This window comes from Somniosus microcephalus, chromosome 3 (genome assembly GCF_052327205.1).
Source record: "Somniosus microcephalus isolate GS21.2 chromosome 3, FLI_Smic_1.0, whole genome shotgun sequence".
Classification (NCBI taxonomy): Eukaryota; Metazoa; Chordata; class Chondrichthyes; order Squaliformes; family Somniosidae; genus Somniosus; species Somniosus microcephalus.
In genome coordinates, this window is record NC_140989.1 from 183,337,910 (window position 1) to 183,355,513 (window position 17,604).

Consider the following 17,604-nt stretch of genomic DNA (forward strand, 5'->3'; position numbering starts at 1 on the left):
CCTGTAAGAATTTTGTATGTTTCAATGAGATCACCTCTCATTCTTCTAAACTCCAGAGAATATAGGCCTAGTGTACTCAATCTTTCCATCCCAGGCACTTGTTTGGTGAACCTTCGCTGCACTCCCTCTATGACAAGTATATCCTTTTAGGTAACGAGACCAAAACTCTACACAATACTCCAGGTGTGGTCTCACCAGGGCCCTATATAATTGCAGTAAGACGTCTTTACTCTTATACTCAAATCCTCTTGTAATAAAGGCCAACATAACATTTGCTTTCCTAATTGTTTGCTGTACCTGCATGTTAACTTTCAGTGATTCGTGTTCAAGGACACCCAGGTCCCTCTGAACACCAACATTTCTCACCATTTAAAAAATACTCTGCTTTTCTATTTTTCCTACCAAAGTGGATAAATTCACATTTCTCCACATTATATTCCATTTGCCATGTTCTTGCCTACTCACTTAGCTTGTCTATATCCCCTTGAAGCCTCCTTGCATCCTCCTCACAACTTATATTCCCATCCAGCTTTGTAAGGGGTTAATAGATCCCTTCCTAAAAAAAGTCGCATCTAACTTATATCACTTCATATTGAAACGGAAAACATACCTGCTATCTTCTGGATAGTAGAAACTCCTTCCTTGACCTGACATGCTGAAACCGCATCTGCCCCACTGGTTGAATTAGCTCCACAGTACAATCCTCTTAATTGGTCACATATTCGGAAGTAATATATATAGTCATCAACCTTCACCTGCTGATCCTCTTTAGCAAGCGGGTGCAGGTCGAGTATATAACCATATTTGGGGTCCTTAATTTGACAATTTTCACCTAGAGGAGAAAGCACATTTCTGGTTAGTGTTCTGTCTTTACATTATATAAAAATACTCCACATAAAAGCGGTACAGTGCAGTTAAAATAACCGAAACCACTTCTGCAATAGTTATCAGAATCTCTAAATGTATTTAGTAGTTCCTCCAATACCCCCACAGGTATTCCAGGGTCTTTGACTTCTTTGAGGAATTAACATCCCGAGTGGACTGTGGTAAGTCCTACAATATATTGCACCTCAATCTCCTGAGGCATTTGACAAAGTTCCACATGAAATACTCTTAGTTAAAATCAACACTGTAGGGTATCTTGGGTATAGACAAGAAACTGGCTGAAGGGTTAAAGACAACAGGTACTTGTTAGGTGTTAAGAGGGGGGAGGAGAAAAGAAACAAAAAAGGTGCCGAGTGGGGTGCCCCAGGAATTGGTATTGGGCCAACTATACTTTGTAATTTACATCAATGACTTAGATTCTAAAACTCAACGCAAACTGGTCAGACTTGGATATACCACCAAAATTAGAAGGGGTACTGGAATCAAAGGAGGCAGCCCAGAAATGATGGAACAAGCAGGACAAAATGTACAAGTAGGCAGAACAATGGTAGATACAATTTAATACAGAAAAATGTAAATTATCCAAACACAGGAAAGAAAATTGGGCAAGACACCGCAGTCTATGAAATGTGCTGAAATAGCCAAGGATGAAGCTGAAAATGACCCAAGAGTCTTTGTAAACTAAGCACTTAAAATGTCCAATCAATGCAGAGCAGCAATCTGCAAAGCAATGGAATGCTGAACTATATCATCAAAAGAGTGGAATACAAGTCAGAGGACATCATGATTAAACTGTACCGTGCTCAGGTCTGACGCTGTTTGAGTAGTGCATCCAGCTCTGGTCACAGACACAAGGGAAACACTCAAACACTGGAGACAGTGCTTAGAAGAGCCACATGGCTCATCCTGGTATCAAAGGTCTCGGTTACAAGACAGGAGAAACTTAGGCTCCTCTGCCTTAAAGGAGACGTCGCGAGAGATGATCTTGGAGAAGCATACAAGATTGTAAATTGTATGGAAAAGATACTCAGAAAATTACTCCAAATTAAATAAGAGTAAAGTAGGTTTTAAACTAGTAATAGGTAAATTTAGGACTGATTAAGTTCTGCAAGCAAAGTGACAACACATGGAATGGGCTTCCAGATACAATGGGCCGGAATTTGCGGTCGGAAGCTTCCCACAGGCAGATCCCTCCAAACTGCAATACATCTACGCACCTACCTGATGGTCCTGGATCCACGGAGACTTGCGCTCCTGGGCCTCTACGCGTAGGCCTGCGTAGAAGCCCATGTACCCCGGGGCGAAAGCACCCCTGGGATCATGTGGGCCGGCCCAACCAATCAGAAAACTGATTCCCATTATGCTTATGGTGATTCCATTTATGTACGGAATCCCAATAAGCTTAATAAGAATCACCCAAAAAACACAAGTACACAACATTGAAATTTTAAAAATTACATGTTTAAAATTAATTTAAATACAATTTCATTAAACATTCAAAACAAAAATGTTTAAATTTATTTTTCAAAATAAAATTTAAGAGGCCAAAAATAACAAACTAATTTTAAAGGTTTTTGAATGTTAAAATGATTTTAAAAATTATGTAATAATTATTTTCACCCTTTTACCAGGCGTAAGAGTTTCATGGTCATTTGCTGGGCAGAGTTGGGCAAATAGCCCAACTCTGCCAGCAGATGTCCATTTCCTGGGGATGCAGAGGATGTCAAGAAGATTCTTGACAGATCGCAAGTTCTGGGTTTTCAAGCATGCAGTCATAGGTCCCAGAAAATCCAGGCCAATAGTGGAAGCAAAAACTTGAATTGTTTACCAATTGGATGCTGCAATTCTGTAAGGATTACCCGAGATGCACTGAATGGCCTTCCTTACCTGTAATTTGTGATCTGGAACTAGTACTATATTCCATGGAGTATATTTTATGCTTCAACTTTTTTATATTGGAGAAATACAAGCAGAATAAAGCGTGACTTTTTCCCTTTTTTAAACAAAAGACTTGTGCTGAAGAGACACTCTTTCTTTCCAATGATTCAGTCATTGCAAGTCTCAGTGGCCAAATGTACCATCCAATATGGTACTTACTCCTTGTTCTCAGTCTGTGACTAGGTACCATCCCCTCATCTGTACATCACAGTAGGGGGGATTATAACCGATCTTGGCTTGGGGGTTGCAGAGAGAAGAGATGACCCCCAGAAAAACATGATTTGCTGAGCTGTGATGTCCACCAAGTCAAATAGCCTGCCAACATCTCGGGCCCCAAGTGAAGAATGGCCACTTAGGCAGCAGACCAGTAGAACCTCCCTGATTTTCCACTTCAAATGACATGACTGGGAACCCTGGGCAGCACTCTTCACTCACATTAAATACTCTTAATGTGATGAATCAGCAGAATACTCTCTCCAATTTGGTAATTTGCACAAAGCAATCATCACAGTTCAATAATAGAGTACCTCCTGAAGGGTTTTTTTTTTTTAAATCAAAAAGCCCAGCGGACACAATGGGTCGAATGGCCTTCTGTGCTGTGAATTTCTATGATATACATTTTCAGCATCATTCCAATCTACACACTGAAAGCCAATTTAAAACCATCTAGGTTTTATTTTCATTTTTGAGATGGAATTTTACCTCATGTCCCCACTTGCACCAGGAAGCCGCTCTTCCTACTTCAACTAAGTTTGCAGCTCTACAGGGAATATCAAAGATTTACAGGGCTGAGCTGGATGCTAATCAAAAGGCTTGATCGAGGAAAACCAGCACTAGCTGACATTGACCTTTGACCTGCGTACCTCCTGACTGGCATCTCAAGGTTCCCTATGGAGCCGTTCCCTGATGGACAGGGATGAGTGGCCTTAACAGGAATACAATTAAACTTATAAATTCTCGCCATGTGCTTATTCTCAGGTCCGGCTATATTGGCTAAACACCAACTTTTACCTTGGGCCCTGCGAATTGGACACGCAGCTGGAGTTCTCCACACAAAAAGAAATTCACACTCCTCATATTCCTCAAATACTGGGGAACCCTACAGTGAAAAACAGAATACAACTGTTAGCTTAAATTTCAGTAAGAAAACTCTGTTCCCAAAGGTGCATTTGATGCAATGGTGATTAACAACAGCTACCAACAATTTTCTTCTCTTATCAAGAACAAAGTTTACCTGTTGTAGAAACAGATACAGAATTGTACCAGGGATGAGGGACTTCAGTTATGTGGAGAGACTAGAAAAGCTGGGATCGTTCTCCTTAGAGAAAAGAAGGTTAAGGGGAGATTTAATAGCGATGTTCAAAATTATGAGTTTTGATGGAGTAAATAAGGAGAAACGGTTTCCACTGGCAGCAGGGTCAATAACCAGAGGACACAGATTTAAGGTAATTCGCAAAAGAACCAGAGGGGAGAGGAGACTAATTTGTTTTTTTTTATATAAACGCAACAAGTTGTCATGACCTAGAATGCACTGCCTGAAAGGATGGTGGAAGCAGTTTCAATAGTAACTTTCAAAAGGGAATTCGATATATAATTGAAAAGGAAAGATTTGCAGGACTATGCGGAAAGAGCAGGTGAGTGGGACTAACTGGAGCTCTTGCAAAGAGCCGGCAGAGGCATGATGAGCTGAACGGCCTCCTTCTGTGCTGTATCATTCTATGAAACTGCAGAGAGCAATTGAATTCCCCTTTCCCCTCCCCAAACAAAGAAAAATCATCGGAATGAAACCCTAAAGGTTATCTTCATATGCCCAAGAACAAACCAACTTTGACAGAACTTAGCAGCACAGCCAGATGTGCTTGGTTCACATTGAACCTGCAGCCTCAACATTCATGTGGAATCTAAAAATGTATTAAATGTTTCATTAAGTTTCTGCTACTACCTAGTAGATGCAAATTAGCATGGCAGGGAGGATATGCTCAGTCAGCTGAACAAAATGCCTGTTCACCCTCGTTTCTAGCTGGAGGCGAGTGTACTGGGGACTGCAGCATTAAAAGGGTTATGTAAAAACACTGAAAATAAATAAACTTAGACAAGCAGAATGAACTGTGTTGATGACCTAGAGTTTTAACCAGTTTAACTTCAGCAGTATCTTTGCAAGTATATACAGCAGTAACTTTGCAAGCATATACAAGTCCTTAAACCTTAGCCGTTACCAATTTGCACCCAGGTTCCTTGCGCATAGGTAAGTGGGCTGTGTTCTAAAAGAGTGTGCACCCTATATATGGCAAACAGAAATACAGGTAGACTATCCTTTATCCGAAAACCTCGGGACCAGCCGAGTTTCGGATAAAGGAGAATTTCGGATTTCGGAAGGTGGGTCGGGGGGGGGGGGTCGTGCGCACGACTTACGCTGACGCTCAGCGTAAGTCAGTCGGGGTCGGCGGGGGGGGTCGGCGGTTGTCGGGGCCGGCGGGGGGGTCGGCGGTTGTCGGGGCCGGCGGGGTGGTCGGCGGTTGTCGGGGCCGGCGGGGTCCGCGGGGGGGGGGTCGGCGGTTGTCGGGGCTGGCGGGGTTGGGGGCGGTTGTCGGGGTCCGCGGGGGGGTCGGCGGTTGTCGGGGTCGGCGGTTGTCGGGGTCGGTTGGCGGGGGGTCGTGCGCACGACTTACCCTTTATCCGAACTTCCGAAACCGGAACCCTCTAAAAACCGACGGTTTTTTCGTTCGTACGCACGACTTACGCTGAACGAAAAAACCTTCGGTTTTTAGAGGGTTTCGGTTTTCGGAAGTCCGGATAAAGGGTAGTCTACCTGTACTAACGCAGATTTGAATAGCTTGATTCAGACTCGAGCATGGTCAAGGGTTGCTGACGATGTCAGATACCTACATGACAAACAAGAACACTTCTCAACTGCAATAAAAATCAGGGCATCTTCCTAGAAACCAGGCTTTGAATGTTAATATCAAATGGCATCTCCAAGTTGGATCATTCACTGCGTATGAAAACAATTCTGTGCATTTCCCACAATGGTTAAAACATGGTTAGGTGTGACAGTCATACATACTAATGCATTAAAAAAAAAACTTACTGGGATTTCATCACACTGGAAGAGGATACGTGTAGAATATTGCTGATTGTCTTTGCATTTATCACCGTTCAGATAGACAATACTAAGGGAACCATCAGTCCCAGCCTGTGGACTCATCTGAATGTAGCCTAAGTTCTGGCTTTTATCAGCATACTTTACACAAGATCCTATAGCACCACCTGTAGAGCAATATCATTCAATTTAAAATGCATCCTCTGCTTACAAACTTGTTTTCACAGGTTTGAGATCTTTTTCAGAACAATGGTTTGTATAAATTGGAGGAATCTGCAGATCTCAGCTGGACAAGCTGCTGATGGCAAACATCAGTCTTTGCAGACCTCCAGTTCTGACGAAAGGTCATCGACCTGAAACGTTAACTCTGTTTCTCTCTTCACAGATGCTGCCTGACTTGATGAGTATCTCCAGCATTTTTTTAATTTCAGATTTCCAGCATCTGCAGTATTTTCTTTTTGTATTAAGACAAATACAAGTATTGTATATGCTAGCATTAGTCCTGCACTCAATGTACTCTACTCTCCCCACACATTATCGAAATCGGGGAAAAAAGAGAGCCAGGACACTGTCCGAATAAATTTGAAATATATTCCCCCATTGTGCTGCAAAGACTTCTAGATAAGAATTATCCTTTTGGAGACACAGCCAAAAAGGCAAGTTATGCTTAGTGAAGGAAAAATAATATCCAAACACTCCAAAATCAAAGCAAATAATGGGTTAGGAGGAGCAATAAGGATTTAAAGGTTAAACCACATTCCAAGAATGAGGAAGGCAATACTTAAAAGGTAAATCTTAATCTAGTGCCACATCAAGTAAGGACTTGTGCTTGGGTCTCAGTAACTTAGCAAGGTGAAGCCAGAACAAGCAGGAGTAAAGTCAGCAGTCATTCATTAAAAGGAAGATATAGAAACAGATCGAGGATGCTAGGTGGCCTGTCAGGATTTAATTTCCAGATGGATATCATGTAATGAAATACAAGCAAATACCTTCTTAAAAAAGTGAAGCAAGGCAGTCAAGAAAGACAAAAATCACAGCAAGACGACGACTGATGGAGCTGTGTTTCAATTGTTGATTAAGGTATTGCAGGTATTTAAAGATGGAAGGAATGCTACAGGGAAGAGGACTAATGGGTTTAAACAAACATCATTGAACAAACTTCTCCCATTTAGTATTGTAAGTTGATTCATGGATGGTTTGGGTAAGACAGTGTCCATTACAGACAGTGCTGGACTTTGGTCTGTTTGCCTTCTCAAGAATAAGGGCATCCAGATACAGAATCTGAGCTGACAATTCAGAGAATCATAGAAAATTACAGCACAGGAGGAGGAGGCCATTCAGTCCATTGTGTCTGTGCTGGACAAAAAAAAGCTATCAAGCCTAATCCCACTTTCCAGCTCTTGGTCCATAGCCTTGTAGGATACAGCACTTCAAGTGCATATCCAAGTACTTTTTAAATGTGCTGAGCATTTCTGCCTCTACCACCCTTTCAGGCAGTGAGTTCCAGACCCCCACAACCCTCTGGGTGAAAAAAGTTCTCCCCAATCCTTTACCAATTACTTTAAACCTGTGCCCCCTGGTTATTGACCTCTCCAAGGGAAATAAGTCCTCCCTATCCACTCTATCTAGGCCCCTCTATTTTATACACCTCAATCAAGTCTCCCCTCAGTCTCCTCTGTTCCAAAGAAAACAACCCCAGCCTATCCAATCTTTCCTCATAGCTAAAATTCTCCAGTCCTGACAACATCCTCGTAAATCTCCTCTGTACCCTCTCTAGTGCAATTACATCTTTCCTGTAATGCGATCAGAACTGTACACAATATTCTAGCTGTGGCCTAACCAGTGTTTTATACAATTCAAGCATAACCCCCCTGCTCATATATTCTATGCCTCGGCTAATAAAGGAAAGTATCCTGTATGCCTTCTTAACCACCTTATCTACCTGCATGCTACCTTCAGTGATCTGTAGGCATGCACTCCAAGGTCTCTGTGTTCCTCTATACTTCTCAGTATCCGACCATTTATTGTGCATTCCCTTGCATGGTTAGCCTTCCCCAAAGGCATTACTTCACACTTCTCCAGACTGAATTTCATTTGCCACTTTTCAGCCCACCTGACCAGTCCATTGATATCTTCCTGCAGTCTACAGCTTTCTTCCTCCCCATCAACCACACAGCCAATTTTTGTATCATCTGCAAACTTGCTGATCATGCCCCCTGCATTGAAGGCTAAATCATTGATGTATACCACAAAAAGCAAGGGACCTAGTACTGAGCCCTGTGGAACCCCACTGGAAACAGCCTTCCAGTCACAAAAAACACCCGTTGACCATTGCTTCCTGCCACTGAGCCAATTTTGGATCCAGCTTGCCACTTTCCCTTGGATCCCATGGGCTTTTACTTTTCTGACCAGTCTGCCATTAAGAGCAGTTTCCTTACGGGATAGTGAGATTAGCCAGGCACTGAGAAAGCCAGCTTTTATTGTCCTCTGATTTTCTGAAGCACTGTACAGATGAGAGGGAAAGGAAACAAGTACAGAAACATTTGTTGCCAAAAGGAAATTAAATCCTGCCTCCATGTTAAACTTTGAGCAGAAAATGGAAGTTGGGAATTGCTTGGTGAAGCAAATAGAGCCATTAGATACCCCAATTCTAGAAATGTTTGCGGGCAACCTTGGTACAAAACCCTCTATTCAAAGCTATGGACTACCAATCAAGTACTTTTGCAGTGTAGTGTAGTCACTGGTATAATGTAGGCAAGCACGGCAACTAAAATTGCACACAGCAAGGCCCCACAAACTAGATAAAAGGACCAGATAATCTGTTTTAGTAGTGTTGGTCCAGGGATGTGCAAAGAAAATGGAGACCAATCATAATTGCTGTTCTGTATGTTCACTTTGTCTGAGAAACGAAACAGATTAATGTTTTTTCCTGGTCTCATCACACTAAAGTATAAACAGATCCCACACCGAATAGATTGGAGAAGTGCACGCAAGGGTACATGCAAAAGTTCACCATACAAGTCGTCATTTGACATTGCATGTTAACACCTGAACACAAGGGATATAGGGTCCACTTACGGGAAGGTCCTGATGCCACTAAACTACAAGGTCTCTACAGCAGACCCATTTTATAACAAAAAAAAAATTAAATAAAAACCTAAAACTTAAATAAAAAACTAATAGCTAGCCATTTTTCTTACCTTTTCCTCCCTATTAAAGAAATCAAAAAAATAGGCTATAGGAACCTAAAAGTATTGCATCATTTGGCTCTGTCCGATTAACTTTAAACAAAGCACAATATAGTAACCATTAAAGTCCCATCAACATCTTGGAGAAACAGTGCCAGTCTTATTGGAGCTTATTTCTCCTAATCATACAGGAGGAACGCCAAATGTTCAAAAATTACTTTCCAGTGTTTTTGACAAAGCTTTTGGGGAAATTGAGGCAGGTTGCTCAATCTCTGAAACTCTTGTTTTCAAGACAGTTGTATGATTCCCATGGTTGCTTGAAAGTGAAAATTAAAGCTGAATGTGGACATGGACTCCATTTTGGTCCTTTGAGACATGATGGAAGTCAGAAAACTTCAATGCAGAAGTGAACCTATAACCCCATAACTTGATGGTGCTCGTGGTGTCACAGCGCTGAAAACCATTACTTCTGAAAAGCTGCTGATAAGTTAACAGAATAAGCCTAAACACCTAGATTGGGGTTCCCACCAAAAGGAAATTTATGCTAATTTTCATAAATACAAATGCTTCAAAAACTGTTATTCCTATTAGCATCTAATTTTCTTACTATACAAGTTGGAGTGCTAGGCTGCCTCCAGAAATAAAGACAAGCTGTTATTATCTATAACAATGATCTTTACCCAATGTTTACACACTCACCTGGGCATCCCTTGACTGAAGGCAAAGGTTTGCAGACATTTAGATAAAATGTACGCTTTTTCCCATCTTCAGCTGTATCTACTGCAATCCAAGGATCTCTGTCCTTTGCAAGGACACTCAGGTCATATTCATTACCTGCTGCATCTTAAAACAAGAATCAAACTGCCTAATAGTAATTCACTACACATTCCATTGGTACAAAAAGGAAGTAATGTTTTATCTATTGATAAACATCACATTACAACATACAATAAATAGACTTTTATACAAAGCATCAGGTTGCCATAAATATAAAAAGGTTCCCTTGAAAGTACAAAAGTGTTTCTACAAGACTAAACCTTACATTGTTTTCGCAAGAGATACACTAATGCTTCATCTCAAGTCAGATTTATCCAACACACTGGCCCGGATTTTGTGATCAGAATAATGGTGAGGCTATCAGCGCTCAGTTATTATGGAATAAATCGGACAGCAACTTCCAGTGTCCGCACATGCAGTTAAACACGGAAATCAGGAAGTTTCTGTCCGATTTACCCTGCTCGCCCACAAGCTTCGCTACACTGGCACCTTGCCGAGAAATTCGGCATTAAAACACATGAAGGGTGTGAAGTTGCTGTACTTACCCACTAAACACACCAGAAAAAGTTAGGGCTTGCCCATTCAAGTGTAGTGGAATTAACGGCATAAGTCTTAATTACTACCAAACAACCTCTGTGGTACTGAAAATTTACTTTTAAGTGTGGAATTTCATTCTTTTAGATTTTAATTATTGTTGATTTAAAAAAAAATTAATTTAACTTTTTTGTCTTTTATTATCTCTCTCAATCCTATCTTTCTTTCCCCCTCCCTCTTTCTGTACATAATTTTACATTGAATTAAATATTCTAACTTACACTTCCTGGTTTAGATCCTGCGTGTCTAAGGACTCTTCAATCCGATAGGTTGAAGAGACACACTGTTGCTTGCCCTACTCTCATGTCCCAAATCTAGAAGGTACCACACAAATGGATTTCTAATAACCATAAGTTGCCACACAAAAGTTCACAGTCTGTGGGCAGCTGCAAGTATAACGAACGGTGAGTGCCACTCGTTCACTGTTGACCATAAAATCTGGGCCACAACGTGTATAGGTGGTATACGAGGAAAATTTAGCTACATAACCCACTTGTATAGTTATGGACCAGACATTTATATGATGTTTTTGTATTCCATCAAGCACAACATATTCACTATGCACCTTGAAAGGGTTAGAAAGCTGAACACAGAATTTTATATTTTCTCTTTGGTCAGGTAATCATACCTGCTAAGGGGCAGCAGCCTTGGCACCACAAGGCAATAATATCTGACATACATGTTTTATGGTGTATCGATAATGTACAAGTTGTCTAGATTCACAACTACCCCTTGGAGATGTTAAGTCAACCTACAAACAGTCACATTTCACAGGTCAGTTAATTGTTTGTAGGGAACACTTTCATGATATTGTCTGTTGAGTTTTCAAACCCATCTTACAAACAAAACTTTACAAGTTATATGGGAAGAAATGCTATTATCCTCAGATGTTGAAATTCTTCAGCTACGTATTGGTGAATTTTAGAAAATAGAAGTTAAAGGTCTTAAAAAGGAGTGTGTGAAAAACTTTGCTCCTCCTCCAGTTCATGCTAGGCTGCTCCGCCCAAGGGGAAGCAACCTAACCCCTCCATGTTAGTCGTGGTCACTTGCTAGCTGAAGGGTGCAATGGACAACTTGCAAATTTTCCAATGGGGCGATACACTGGAGATGCCAGGCATTTCCCAAATGGTACCATCGAGATCGGGAATACAGCAGAGGGTAAAGAAGAGTTTACACCCCCTCCATAAAGAAAGATTAAAGAACATATTTAAAAATTGCAGTGAATTAACTATTAGTTATTCTCTCATTACATTAAGGTGGCCTAAATCCTGGCATAATAACTTTTAAATGAAATGTATTAACTGTATATTACAATACAGGAAACTTTGGTTTATCCAGAGGTTGTATGTCTGGAAACCTCGATCTACTGGCAGAAATCAGGAGCCGTTTTGTTAGGTTGTTTTTCTTCTCGTGGCTTTGTTTTCAACAGTCGGGCTCTGGAAAGTCTCTCTGAAGTTGTTGCTAAGCTACAGAGACGCTTCCAAGGTACGGGCTGACTGTTTACAAGCTGTTGCTAAGCAACAGTGTTTGTTGTCAGATATGGAGATGAAAACCTCCGTATGCTTCAACATTAACTTTGTATGTCCGGCAGTTTTGATAGATCGGCAACAGCTCGGTCCCGTTGGTGCCGGATATAACAAAGTTTCCTGTAAATTGATTCTTTTTATTAAATGTTGCAAAATAATTGGTGGCAATTATCAGATCCTTGTACTTGCAAAATGCTTCAATAGCATCAACAAAATGGAATGCAGGTGTGATTCGTTCTGTTATCATGCCATAAACAAACCTCAACAGATCAAATGGATTTGAGATTATTTGGACTGTTCAAATAAAATATTTAACTCATATGAGCCCCAATGAGCAAGTATAATCACTGATCAGTGTTTACTTATAACAGACTACTTTGCAGAATGAATTAAACAGGATTAAAATCACTTGCTTACCACTGACAAGACAGTCCACAGGAGCTGGGAAACAAGCCAATGGAGTATAAAATTCAAAGTAGGTGTCGTGGACATGTGTAGTGGTGCCAATTTCTTCTCGCAGAAACTTGAGCTTCCCAGGAGATGAATTAGTGTCACAGACAAAGCGGATAATAAATGTATCCTGAAGCCCTGCACATTACAGCAGTAACAATTTCTCAGATTATGGGAGCATCTGTACCACAGAGTGAAATATTAAAGTTCTCAATTACACATCTTATAGAAAATTAAAAATTTCTCTTGCTGGATGCATCCAAAGACACAAAAGGGGCAAAGTTAACCAGCGCACTTAACTGATACCTGGATGAAAGACTAATCTTAGTCATATAAAAACATTGTATATATTTGAACGTTCAAAAATAAAGTTGAGTTTCTAGTAGCCCAGTGCCAATGGATTGGTGTATTAATAGACCACACAGACAGGAGGTCAGAGTAAACAAAGCAGTTAATCGTGAAGAGGACTAGCTGGTTAGTAGGCTGGATGAATGGATAAAATTTAAAATGTGGAGAAATGCAAAATGATACGTTGAGAGGAAAGAGGAGAAAATATGTAGCAAATTAGTGTAGTTCAACAGAAATTGTTGATGAGCCACAGGTATGCCCACATGCACTAACTTTTGTAGAAAATGCCTTACATACACTCTCAGTACAAGTAAAAGTACTTCATATGTGCTTATTTACTTAACATTTACCAACAATTCAGTAACCAAGGAAGTAAAGCATTCACAATGATCAAACAACACTTGCACGCTCGCCCTACCTATTTACCAACAAACGCACAAAAGATTCAAGGACATACGCATGCACTGTGCAAATATGAGTAGAGATCACATGCCCAACGACAGTGATTATTACTCACTTTTTACTTAGCAATTAGTCACATCTGCATTCCCAATTAGCCACATGCAGCAAGTGGGTAACATACTGGACAGCACTGTATTAAATGGTAAAATGTTAAAAGGAGTATTAGAGCAGGGAGATTAAGGGGTTCAGACATATAAATCTTTAAAAGAGAGGAGGCAAGTTGATAAGTGTTTGTATATGGGACGGTAGATTTTGTAAATCTGGGCACAGAGAACAGAAGCAAAGAGTTAATGCTAAATCTATACAAATTATTGGTTGGAGTGCAGTTAGAATATTGCATCCAATTTTGGGTACCCTACTTTAGAAAGAATGTAAATGCCAATGGGTAGATATAGGTGATACCACCAGGGATGAACCACTAGAGGAGACCCCAGAGAAATTGGTCAACTGTAAATTTAATTACAGCAGCAAAGGTTAGGTTTTGATGAGGTAAATAGTGAAAACCTATTTTCTCTGGTCGGTGAGTCAGTAACTCGAGGACAATAATATACAACCACAAAGAACAAAGGGAGAATGTATTTTTATGCAGCGGGTTGTTCACACATGAAATGCCCTCCTGGGAACAGTGGTGGAAGCAGAATCAGTAATCGCTTTTAAAAGGAAAGTGGATTTAAATTTTTTTTTAAATGGGTAAGGAAAGTGTACAGGGATATATGGGACTAAGTGGAGAGTTCTTTCAGAGAAGCTAGCAGAGGCACAATATGGCCAAATGACCTTTGGTCCTGTAGAATTCTATGACTAATTCTCCTCAATGACTTTATAACCGTGGACTGGACAATAGGAACACATGGAACGTAAGGTACTCATCACAACTGAATTTAACTCTGGAAACAAAGACTTGCAGCGTCTGTACTTGTGCAAGAACAGATGAGTTGGATTTCTCGCACTTTAATCCATGCTCTGATAACCCTAACCCAGAAACTGATGTCCAACTCGGTATTCCTGATTGGGGAATGTGACAAGTGGTGTTCCCTAGGGAGAGATAATATCTCTATCTATCTATATCTCTATCGTCTTTACCCAGAGAGTGGTTAGAAGGTGGACCTCGCCGTCACGGAGTGGTTGAGGCAAACAGCATTTAAGGGGAAGTGAGATTAGCACGAAGGATAAAAGCCCCAGAGACCAGGTAAGGCCTCAGTGCGTCGGCGGGTGTTTCAGCGGCAGCAGCGGGGCTATAAAAGTCCCAGAGACCAGGTAAGGCGTACCAATCTCCAGTCTGGAAGGAGAGAGGTAAAAAGTAATCCAAGTGTGACGTCACCAGAAAGCGGGTAAGTGGTTGGTTGGTAAGTATTTCTCCCTTTTTAAGCTTAAATCTCTTTGGTTTATAGTTTCTAAGGTGTGATATTCACCATCTAGAATCGGGGCAGAGGATAATTAAGAATAATATTAATAAATTTAATTAATTACATAGAATGGGAGATCAGGTGATGTGTTGCTGCTGCAATATGTGGGAGCTGGTGAACACCATTGATGCTCAGTGATCATATTTGCAGTAAGTGTTGGCTGCTCGAAGAATTCCGGCTCCGTGTTGAAGAGCTGGAGTCCGAGCTTCAAACACTGAGACACATCAGGGAGGGGGAGTGTTACCTGGACTCTATCACGAGGTAGTCACACCAATTAGATTAATTAATTCAGATATAGTCCGTGGCCAGGGTCAGGATGGTGTGACTAGAAGTGAGGCAGGTACGGGGATCCAGGAGGTAGTGTTGGAGGAGCCGCAGCCCTTGCACCTTGCACTTGTCCAACAGGTTCGAGGCTCTTACTCCGTGAGGATGGGAACAGGGACTGTGGGGAGGATGAGCAACCTGTGGTAAACCACTGCTAACCCTGTACATGTCTGTGTGGTAAACCACTGTTAACTCTGTACAGGTCCGGGCATATCTCCGCCCCTGGCTCCACCCCTAAGCCCGGGTATAAAGGTGACTCACCACCCTTCCCCTAGGAGCTCTTAGGATGGATCCACTAGCAGAGGCATGCTCCAGTTCTTAGTCAATAAAAGCCTACTTTGTATAAGTTCAACTCGTAGTCTTTGGTGTTGTTGATAGTCCATCAATTTTATTGACTAAATTTTCGACATGGAGCAAATCTTGAAGCCGGAACGTTTAGACCTGGATCCTCAAGCAGCAGATGCAGCCAATAACTTTGAACACTGGCTGAGCTGTTTCGAAGCCTTCCTGGAGGCCTCCAGCACTACCGTCACTACAGATGACGCGAAACGGCTTGTCTTGAACTCACGGGTGAGCCACCGAGTCTACGCGATCATCCGAGACGCCACAACTTACGCGGCCGCCATCGCGACGCTAAAGGAACAATACGTGAAGCCTGTTAACGAGGTCTACGCCAGACACCTCCTGGCTACCCGAAAACAGCGCCCCGGGGAATCGGGCGCCGAATATTTACTGGCACCGAGTCCTCAGCCGGGCCTGTAATTGCAAAGCGGTGACGGCCAAGGAACGCACGGAAGACCTGATCCGAGACGCCTACGTAGCCGGCATCAGGTCCAACTATACTCGGCAGAGGCTGCTGGAACAGAGGGGGCTCGACCTGCAGAAGACGGTGGCCCTCGCTAACTCGTTAGACGTGGCCCTCCAGAACATGGACGCCTACCCCCCTGACCGGATGGCCACGTGGATGTCACGGGAGCAGCCATCTTGGGACCCGGTAAGGCCACAAGCCGCCAGCAGCCCAACTACAACTGCAATGACCAGAGGCCAGAAATGCTACTTCTGCGGCCAGGCCAAGCACCCCAGACAGCAATGCCCAGCAAAGGACGCGACCTGCTCCAAATGCGGCAAGAAAGGCCACTACACGAGAGTGTGCAGGGCGAAATCGACCCCCAATTCCAGCAGCGCCGCGTGTGAACCGTGCAGGCCACCACTTTGGACCCCACCAACCACGTGTGAGCCGTGCGGGCCGCCATTTTGGGCACCACCAGCCGCGGGGGAGCCGCCATCTTGGACACCATTTCGGAACCAGCCCCCCGGCGCGGGCGAATACTACAGCGACCCACCGATCTCGACGATGGCCTCCATCACCCTGGACCAATCTAGGCCCCATCAACTAGCCAGGTCCATGATGAACGTAAAGGTAAATGGCCATGCCACAAATTGCCTTGTCGACTGCGGAAGCACGGAGAGCTTCATCCACCCCGACACGGTGCGACGCTACTCCCTATCGGTTATGCCCACACGCCACCAGGTCTTTATGGCCTCAAAGTCCCATACGGCGGACGGCTACTGTGTAGCGACTCTGACAGTGAACGGCGTGGAGTACAGAGATTTTAAATTCCTCGTCCTGCCACAGCTCTGCGCTCCCGTACTGCTAGGATTAGACTTCCAGTGCCATCTGGAGAGCGTCACGATGGCATATGGCGGGCCCCTGCCCCCACTTACAGTCTGCAGCCGGCAGAATTTAAACACGGCGCCGCGCAAAGTATGCAGCCTGTCCACCCTGAAGGTCAAACCCCCCCCCCCCCATTGTTCGCTAACCTCGCCAAAGACTGCAAGCCAATTGCTACTAAAAGCAGGCGGTACAGTGCCGGGGATAGGAGCTTTATTAAATCAGAAGTAGAAAGACTCCTGAGGGAAGGGATTATCGAGGGCAGCACCAGCCCATGGCGAGCCCAAGTGGTGGTAGTGAAGACCGGCGAAAAACAGCGCCTGGTTATTGATTACAGCCAGACGATCAATCGATACACGCAATTAGACGCATACCCACTTCCCCGCATATCTGACATGGTCAACCAGATAGCACAATACCGGGTATTCTCGACGATTGATCTGAAGTCGACATACCACCAGCTCCCCATCAGGCCTGAGGACCGCCAGTACACGGCCTTCGAGGCTGACGGTCGCCTCTACCACTTCCTCCGAGTCCCCTTCGGCGTCACCAACGGGGTCTCGGTCTTCAAAAGGGAGATGGACCGGATGGTTGACCAGAACGCGCTGCAGGCCACCTTCCCCTATCTAGACAACGTCACCATCTGCGGCCATGACCGGCATGACCACGACGCCAACCTAGAAAAATTCCTCCGTACGGCCCAACGGCTGAATCTGGCATACAACAAAGAAAAATGTATGTTCCGCACCACGCGCCTCACTATTCTTGGCTGCGTGGTGGAAAACGGAGTCATCGGCCCCGACCCCGACCGAATGCGCCCCCTCCTGGAACTACCCCTCCCCCACTGCCTAAAAGCCCTGAAGAGATGCCTAGGGTTCTTCTCTTACTACGCCCAGTGGGTGCCCAACTATGCGGACAAAGCCCGGCCCCTCATCAA

The 17,604-nt window shown here is 43.3% G+C and overlaps 1 protein-coding gene across 2 annotated transcripts in view; it reads right to left on the minus strand.

The window, feature by feature from the left end:
• The window catches only part of igf2r (insulin-like growth factor 2 receptor), a 211,196-nt gene that overhangs the window by 99,260 nt on the left and 94,332 nt on the right, over nt 1–17,604 (minus strand). For both annotated transcript variants that reach the window (XM_085982001.1, XM_085982000.1), the window contains exons 23-27: nt 12,426–12,596; nt 9,811–9,954; nt 5,912–6,090; nt 3,835–3,922; nt 611–832 (exon numbers count right to left, since the gene is read on the minus strand). In XM_085982001.1, coding sequence (XP_085838127.1) covers nt 611–832; nt 3,835–3,922; nt 5,912–6,090; nt 9,811–9,954; nt 12,426–12,596 — 804 coding nt within the window. The remainder of the gene's footprint in view (nt 1–610; nt 833–3,834; nt 3,923–5,911; nt 6,091–9,810; nt 9,955–12,425; nt 12,597–17,604) is intronic.